Source organism: Austrofundulus limnaeus, unplaced genomic scaffold (genome assembly GCF_001266775.1).
Source record: "Austrofundulus limnaeus strain Quisiro unplaced genomic scaffold, Austrofundulus_limnaeus-1.0 Scaffold374, whole genome shotgun sequence".
Taxonomy (NCBI): Eukaryota; Metazoa; Chordata; class Actinopteri; order Cyprinodontiformes; family Rivulidae; genus Austrofundulus; species Austrofundulus limnaeus.
In genome coordinates this window covers 356,050-364,705 of record NW_013952776.1, presented here as the reverse complement: position 1 = coordinate 364,705, position 8,656 = coordinate 356,050, and the positions used below count along the sequence as shown (strand labels likewise).

The window sequence follows — 8,656 nt, the reverse complement described above, 5'->3', positions numbered from 1 at the left end:
GTCTTTGATCTTCCGTTTATGTAGCATACAGAGTAACAGCAACACTAAAGCTGAGGTAAATTTGGTCAAAAACAGACCTGCAGATCCCTGTAAAGCCAAATTGGATGTATTTTCCTGCAGCAGTTTGAGAAATCCTTGAATCTCCTGTGGTCATGTGGAGCTGCCTGAAAACTTGCTGGTACAAAACTCTGCCTATTCATACAAATCTCCTCCGTGGTGCTCAGTCTGCAGCCAAGCGTCTGCCCCACAGAGCACCCCTCCCCTGAAACGTTGTGAAGACGTGCTGAAATGGGAGTGTCAGAATCAGTAGGAGCTTCTTAAAGAGACAGAGGCCAATTTCAAGGTGTTTATATAGACTACAATGTAAAGTCAAATACAGCATTTTTATAACAACTGAAGGTTACAGTTACTTGATTGTGGTATAGAATAGAACTGTCTGAAAAATACATAATACCACCACTTTTAAATCCAAACAATGTGCTTCACACTCCGCTCTCCTCCAGCTTCCAGAGTGGTCCATTCTAGTTTGATAGAGGAATTTACGACTATATAGCTGCTCAGAAATGTTTTTTTTTACAAATTAATTAAAAGATGTCAAGAAGGGAAGACTTGTCCATCCAGCCTGACATGTCTGATCCAGAACCAGATCTGACCCAGAGCCAGAGGAGAATGAAGACCACCAAATTGTAGTTGTTAAGTTCAGACCTTATTTGGCAGCTCCGTAGTGTATTCTGTGAAATAATAGTTCAGAAAATGAAAAATATGACTCAAACAGAAAATAAAGATTACACAGTACCAGGAGAAACTAAATTGAAATTTTCTGCCTCCCAGAGACTCCAAAAATGTATTTGACAGCTAAAAAAGTGGATTTTTCATGAAATGYCCCCTTTAAAGAGTTCAATAATGACAGAAACTAAAAACCTGACAACATGCAGCAAAACAGCACATCTGAACTGAAATAAGTAACTAAAACATATTCTTGTTCTCACTGAGACAAGCCCGGGGCCGTCCTTGTAAATCCAATCACATTAAGTCATTCATGGACTTCTAACAAACATCATGCAGCTCAGCTGGAGAGCAACAAAGGAGCACAGCAGCACAAAAAGGGAGAGTTGCCCTTTACATCTCTCTCAATATCATACTGGTGTCGCAGCAAGTACGTTCAATAAAGAGCTTATGTCAAAATGTAATTATTCAGTGCTGAAATGGATTACCAAGGACCTGGGTCATTAACAGCAGTTCACACTCCACACCCTGTGAATAACACCAAACAGGCCTTGGAAACTGGAGGGTGTGATGACCTCTGTGAACAACCAGAAGACGACAATGGATGTTTCATTTCCTCTGATTAATCACCAGCCTGAGTTAATCTCACACTTGTTGGAGGTCGCTCCTCCGCCGGYTGATGAGAATTAACATATTTGCCGGCTGAAATGCTAAACACCGTTTCCTTTTACACTTCGCCAATCAMTGCAGCCAGAGGAAGCAGCTCAGTTTTAACAAATAAATGTTTTGTTTTTGCAGTCATTTCTCTTTTTCCTTTTCATCAAGTCGTTGTTTTTGTCTCAGAGTTTCCATTCATTGTGGACATATGGGATTCAGGAGTGGTGTGTGGAAAGTGGCTGAAGGAGATGTTGTGCCCTGAATAAAGATGCTGCCTCTGGGGTTCATTCAGTCTGAGAAGCTGTCATCCCATGTGTCTGCTTCTCTGTCTGAAGCAATTTTATGTCCAAGGTTTGTTAAAACATTTCAATAAAAAAGCGTGCAAACAAATTTCCCTGCGTAAGTGATKGTTATTCGTCAAAAATACAACAGGCTGTACGTGACTGTAGTGCTGGCATCAGCAGGGTTTGACCTCCTGCRGCTGAAAGGCTCCTCCAAAAACATCTCAGGAGGTCTTTTAACCAAGTCAGCGGTTTACAATTAAAGTCAACATGAACATTTTTACATYGAGTTTGGAGAGAAAACATTTTTTTATATATTGTTTAATTTTTCTTTTTGCAGCTTAGCTCTGTATTTTAGATCTGTCACTRTGGTAACAGCTGTGTTTATGCCAGAGTTGCCTGAGGTGAAATTGGACCAGGAGAGCACATGGATGAGAGGTAATGCATTTGCAAACTATGAGATGGAGGCAGCTTGTTTTTGTTTATTTATTTTTTACCATAGAGGACAAAAAATATGATCATTCTGTTTTCTGCTCTTACAAACCTCAAATGTAAAACAACCCCGGGAGCAGATTACCCATCGTTATTACCCACTGCTCAATGCAAAAGTGCAATATCGTTTTTCTTTTGTTTGCAGTGTTAGCAAAATTTCACATGAACCACTGGAAGGATTTTACCCTCTCAAATTAATATTGACATCAGATTAACTGTTGAACAGTAGTTAWAAAAGTTCAAGAGGGCTGCCATAGCCAATCAACATTACCTAATAACTCATAGATACTGAGTTAAATGTTGGTGTGGTAGTAGCCAAGAGTTATCCCCAACTAATACTATGAGTGTCAACTGATCAAGCAAGATCAGTTTTCAAAACTGCAGTTGTGGTGGCAAAAGCAGAAACACGTTGGAAATAATGCCAAGAAAAGTCTGCGCCAAATGTACTGTTCAGCCAGTCACAAGGCTCCCACCAGTCCATCATGGAGTCCCGTTGTCCAGACAACGAGAGCGTAACGAGCTATCAGAAAGATACAGGATGAACAGTGTCAAGGGAAAACAGATAAATATTTAGTCCATGACAGCAGTGAACTCTGTTAGTGAAATATCTGAAGAACCACTGGACAGATTTAAATGAAACTGTCAGTAAATAATAAGAGAATAAAGGAGCATAAAAAGGCTCTAACTCAGTCAGTTTTACAGATACTGAGTTAAGGTTTGGGTAGTCGCCAAACGTCACCATCAACTTATTTGCTGGGTGCTAACAGATCTTTTGGCAATATAGTGTACTTAAATATGCCAAGGAGGAGCAAAAAGTTTAGTATGTGCCATAAGGGGATGGATGACATGAAGCTGAGAACAAAACGCATGCAGCTACACCAGGGAAAGTCAATTCTGGTCCACGAGGTCCGCAGCCCTGCACATTTTACTTGTTTCTCTTCTCCAACACACATGATTTGAATGAATGGATGATTTTCAAGATTCTGCAGAACTAGGAAGAGGTAATTCATTGACTGAATCAGGTGTGTTAGAGAAGGGAAAAAAGTAAAACATGCAGGGTTGTGGACCTCGAGGACCGGAATTGATGATCCCTGAGCTAAACTATATTGCAAAAATCTTTGCTCACCCATCCAAATGACTGTGCACCAGTGCACAAAGCAAGGTCTATAAAGGGATGCTATGAATGGCAGAGTCTGGTGTGAATTAACTTGATTGGCCTGCACAGAGTCCAGACCTCAACCCAATAGAACACCTTTGGGATGAATTAGAGTGGAGACTGAGAGCCAGGCCTTCTGTCCAACATCAGTATGTGACCTCACAAATGTGCTTCAGGAAGAATGGTCAAAAATCCCCATAAACACTCCTAAACCTTGTGGACAGCCTTCAGAAGAGTTGAAGTTGTTCTAGCTGCAAAGTATGGACCAACATCATATTGAACTCTATGGATTAGGAATGGGATGTCACTTAAGCTCATATGAGTCAAGGCAGGTGAGTGAATACTTTTAGCAATATAGTGTATGTCCAGTTAGATGGACATGTGATACATATCACATGTCCAGACTCGCAGACTTGTGAATTAAATTGAAATTGTATCATGACAGACTTTATGATGGAAAAGCATTTTATCGTCATCCAAACAAATTGATATAATATTGTATTGTGATAAAAGGGCTGATTTACACCTTTAGTGTGCACCCTGAATGTTTCTAGTTAGTGTGTATTGTAAATGCACACTATTGAAATAATGTTTGGTCTTCCTATGAAATAGTTTGCAACTTAACTACTCCTGCAAGCTTGATGCTTTTGCAACCATTCAAACTTCTAATTATTAAGATCTTTCAGAAGATGCCTGCTATGAATTTTGGTCTTTGTATTATTTACAGTTAATGAAATAATAAACTTTATTTGAGCTTCTTTAGGATACATTAGAAACATGTCACGTCAGCAGCTTGCTGTTGGTCCAACACTGCCCCTGTGTAACAGTGTTATGATGGAAGTTCTGAGATTCCTGTCATACTTTCATTAGTATCAAATAATCTCTAATTAGCAGCCAACAAATGTCAAGCTCTCTCATTATGGTTTCCATGCTACTTTTTGCCAATTTTCCACCTTCTGCCTCTACTTCTTCAGCAGCACTGATTAAAGCAAAGAATAGAGATTGTGACTGTAATACCGAACAACACTTGACTATTTTGCAAACTTTGTTTTTTAATTTTATGCATACATATATTTTATTTGTTTACTTTGTTTATTGTTCGGTGTTGTTATGTCAAGAGTAGCTGCATGCAGGATGCTGGGTAAAGATGCTCAACACACCAGAAAAAAGAAAAAAAATGGGTGGATGTGCTCTCAGGGAGCACATAGCATAGAGGATAAGTTACTGCATATGGATCACAGGGCTGTGGTTCAAATTCCACCTCAGTCTGCTCCAACATTAAATAGGTTGGATGAATTGTTTTCTCACAMACAAAAATAAATTTTGAARTGTTTGCATGTGACCTAATTAGCATAATTAAAAACATGCAAGCTCAGTTCTCAGGTACAAACAATCAAGGCTACAGAGCTTCTCATCAAGAGCACAGCATGGATGTTAAGCTCTTATCTCTCAACCAGAAGATCCATGGTTCAAATCCCAACATGACGTAGTAAGAAAATRAACAGGTAAAAGACACAAAGCAGTAGATTGTGTAGCAGTAAATGCTTAGAGTTGTATTATGTTGTTGGACTTTTRGGGAATTTAGATGGCTTTTAATAATGCATGATATTTGACTTATTTGCAGTAAATGATTATRTTTTATGTCTAATTATATCAAATAAGTTTTATGTTTTGTTTTTTGGTTTTAGTGTTATATTTGCACATACTGTTTATTACTGTATGTGTAGCCTTTTGGCCAATGGCAATGGCAATGGCTTGATGCATTTTCAATGCACACTTATTTTTACAAAGAAAAACATTTTTTCTAGTTATGGTTTTCTGTAGCTGTACAGTAGATCCTTGTGTTTAGTTCTGTTACTGGTGTTCTTATCAGATCCGTGTTTTTGTTTGTCCCCGTGCTACCTCTTACTTCTCAGTCAGTTTCTCAGTGTTTTTCTCAGTCAGCCTGTCACTCTCACCTGTTTCCTTCTCTGCCCTATATATTCAGGCCACATCTTTCTATTCACTAGCAGTGAGATATTGCTTCCTACATCACAAGTCATCTTGGTGTCTCCACTTTGTGTTCCTGGCAACTCCCATTTTTTAAAATTTGGCTGCGTCAACAGCTTTTTGTTTTTATCGAAGAAGTTTGTTTTTTTCTGAAACCCTCAAGTTTGTCTACATTCTGGGTCCAGTCCTCCACTGACTGCAACAAAATGCTTATAATGAGCCTAAACTAAAAAAGTAAAAATAAAAACATTGGTGGTTCATGTGAATTCCTATATGAAATGATATATTTGAGGTCATTCTTTATCCTACATATTTTTTATTAACTTTCTATATTTACTCTACCTGGGGAAAAAAGGTATCTGATCAGACTCAAGTTCAATCTGCAGCAAACAGAGCAGCAGTAAAAATAAAAATAAACATTATCCATGATTTGAACAAAGTCTTGCTCTTTGGGAGATGGTTAGAGATTACATCAAACTTTAATCTACAGTGCCTGAAATTCACTTTTGAATGTGTGGGTAAATCCACCTTACCTATTTCAGAGCAGGGGGATTTACTCATTTTGAGGGGATAATTACTTAAAAGCACAACTACAGAATCAGATTAATATGCTGCTTTCATTTGCCTCCTTCACCCTTCATGTCTGTTATCTTAGCAGCTCTCTGGATGTCTGCAGCAGGAGCTGCTGAATAACTCTTGTCCCTTTATCATGTTGCAGAGATCAAAATACRTCCAAGTATGTCTTTTTAGGGATTTAGTTTCAAAATAATCTCTTGTTATGATCGTATCCACTCCGCTGCATACTTTTAGCTAGTCTCTGAGCCAATATAGTTTATTTCATCTTCTGCACGTACTGTATACAGAGTAAGGAGCTTGTGGGGCAACAAACAAACAAACAAAAAACACTGTAATTTATTGTATTTATCAAAACAAGATTTGTGCAATATCCACTATCCCGCAGTGAATTTCAGGTCCTGCAATACTTTTGTGTTCAACTAATTTAAAAAAGGCTTCTTTTTTAAAAGAAAGTAACTTTTATTTTACTATCAGTAGCTAGTGTTTGTAAAATTATGTAACAAAAAGGATTACACACAAGGTAAAGCAGGAAGTGCCAGCTGACGGCATAGTACTGAACCAGGTGAGCTGTGATGTGTGTCGACGTGTGGGGGGCAAAGGTCACCAGGAGGTACGTTCCTGTTACTGCCAAGCTGCCACCTAAAAAAAAAAAGACCAGAGAGATGTTAAATATGGTGAAACAGCTTATTTGAATAATTTCACTGATTTTGCTGATTGATCACCACTTTGGCTCATTATTAGTCATCATTTATAAAGTCCAAGACTCATATTTCATAATTACCTCCTCTGTAATTTAAAATGAAAGGTACCAGTTTGAATTTTCTTGAAAGCATTTTGAGTCCTTAATTCAAACAGCTTAAATGATATTTACGTCTTTTTTTCTATTTGCTAAGCTTGCACCAAAGTTTAAAAAAGGAATTGCAAAATGATTATAAAAAACAAATAAACATCGTGTTGCTAAAGAAAAGTGGAACATATTGCTGCTGTTAACTTATTTACCTTTTAATATACACACCAACTTATAGGTGTGATGCTTTTCAGATTGAAGCTAAACACACCTTACATTCACACGTATGTTTCAAATACATCTTGACTGTTTCAAAATGATGTCAGAAACATAAATTACATTTAAAATTATATTGTGTAAATTTGGTCTTGGCAAAGTGAAAATCAACTTTCTTCTCTTAAATATTTCTGCAGTTAATTATCATTGCCTACTGCCAAAAAGCTGACAATAATTTCATTTCATTTATTTATTGAAAAGGACGATGCACATTAATCAATATTATGTGAATATAAATGCGCTGGAATTAGCACAGCTACATTTCATCCATTGTCCTGCGCAGATAAAAAGTAACAGTTTATAAAACAAGTGCACAAAACAGACAAAATTTAACACTGTCCAACAAACACCTCTGACTACAAGGTACACAGTTAAATTAATTTAGGAATGAATGCATGGCTGATTTTCTTTAAGCCAAACATTAAGTTTCTTTTAAAAAATGGAATAACTGTCATAGTCTCTGATATTTGCGGCAGTTCATTCCATAAGTGTGTTCCTCTGATTGATGTCACCTTTCGCCCAAACAAAATAACGTTTCTGCTTGTCTCTCTGTGTGCGTTTATGTGTCTGTTAGCAAAATATCTCACAAAACACAGGATGGATTTCAACAAAAATTTTTTTAGGAAATAATCTTTGGATGTAGATCTGCAGGAAATTGTCCATTCAGAGACAGCTCAATTTAAAATGGTCACTAAAGCCAACTGACCTAAAAAAATTCAGTCAGTATTATCTTAAAGGTTTGTGAGGTAGTATGAGTACCAACACATACTCTGTGTACTACACAATGCACCAGATCTTAGCTTCAAAATGTAGCATTAATTGTTGAACTCAACCTGCTGCTATGGATACATTTGAATGAAACTTTCTTAAAGTAATCACTGGATGTGTGTTAATAACTGAATAGCTTTTGGAGGTAATCCAATTTAAGATGAACACCATAGTTAACTGACATTAGACAATAGAAAAATGGCTAAAAGTCCATTTTACAGATATAAAGCTAAAATTTGATGTGGTCGAAAAATTTTATCTGAGTCATTCACAACACATGCTTTGGGTGTGTGTCTGGTAACAGCGTATGAGATTGTTGCATGACATCATTGTCGAGGTTTGACCTAAACATATAGAACTCCGTCATTTCTCATCATAATGTGGTCTGAGTCTAAAATCCCAGCTATAAAGGCAGTAGGCGATATGAATTTCTTGAAGGAATGCTTTTAAAGTTCCTGTGGGATGCTTCTTCTACAACTACAAAATATGGAAAAAAAATCACATAAAAATTTGGCGTAATACACATGATTTTACCTATTTTGTCACATAACTGCCATTTATTTATTGGAACTTGGCGCAACCAAAGTGAAACAGGAAGTGAAGGGGAACTTCCTGGTCTTTGTTTATTGAAACATTATTATTTGAACACGGACTCTTTTTCATCTCTCTGATTGTGACTCAAAATAATCTAAAGAAACATCAGATTCTTCCCTACAATCTGTGTTGTTAGCCACTGTAGCAACATTGTTTACATGCAGGCGTTCCTCGAAGTCTTTACTTCTTTTTACTGAGAATATCTCAACTGTTCATCCCAGTAGCAAGATTTTTTTGCAATATGTGATTAATGTCATCTTTCCAGTAATGCATTTTTTATTTATAACAAAAATCTGATGTCACACTAATGTTAATTCCATTATATTTTTACTACAGTAGATTCTAATAGAACTG

At 37.0% G+C, this 8,656-nt stretch overlaps 1 protein-coding gene across 1 annotated transcript in view; it reads right to left on the bottom strand.

The window, feature by feature from the left end:
- Positions 1-8,656, bottom strand: part of nipal2 (NIPA like domain containing 2) — a gene marked incomplete in the record, with an annotated part of 51,368 nt that overhangs the window by 10,654 nt on the left and 32,058 nt on the right. The window contains 1 exon segment of the mRNA XM_014023518.1: positions 6,395-6,516. Within this exon segment, the coding sequence (XP_013878972.1) occupies positions 6,395-6,516 (122 nt within the window).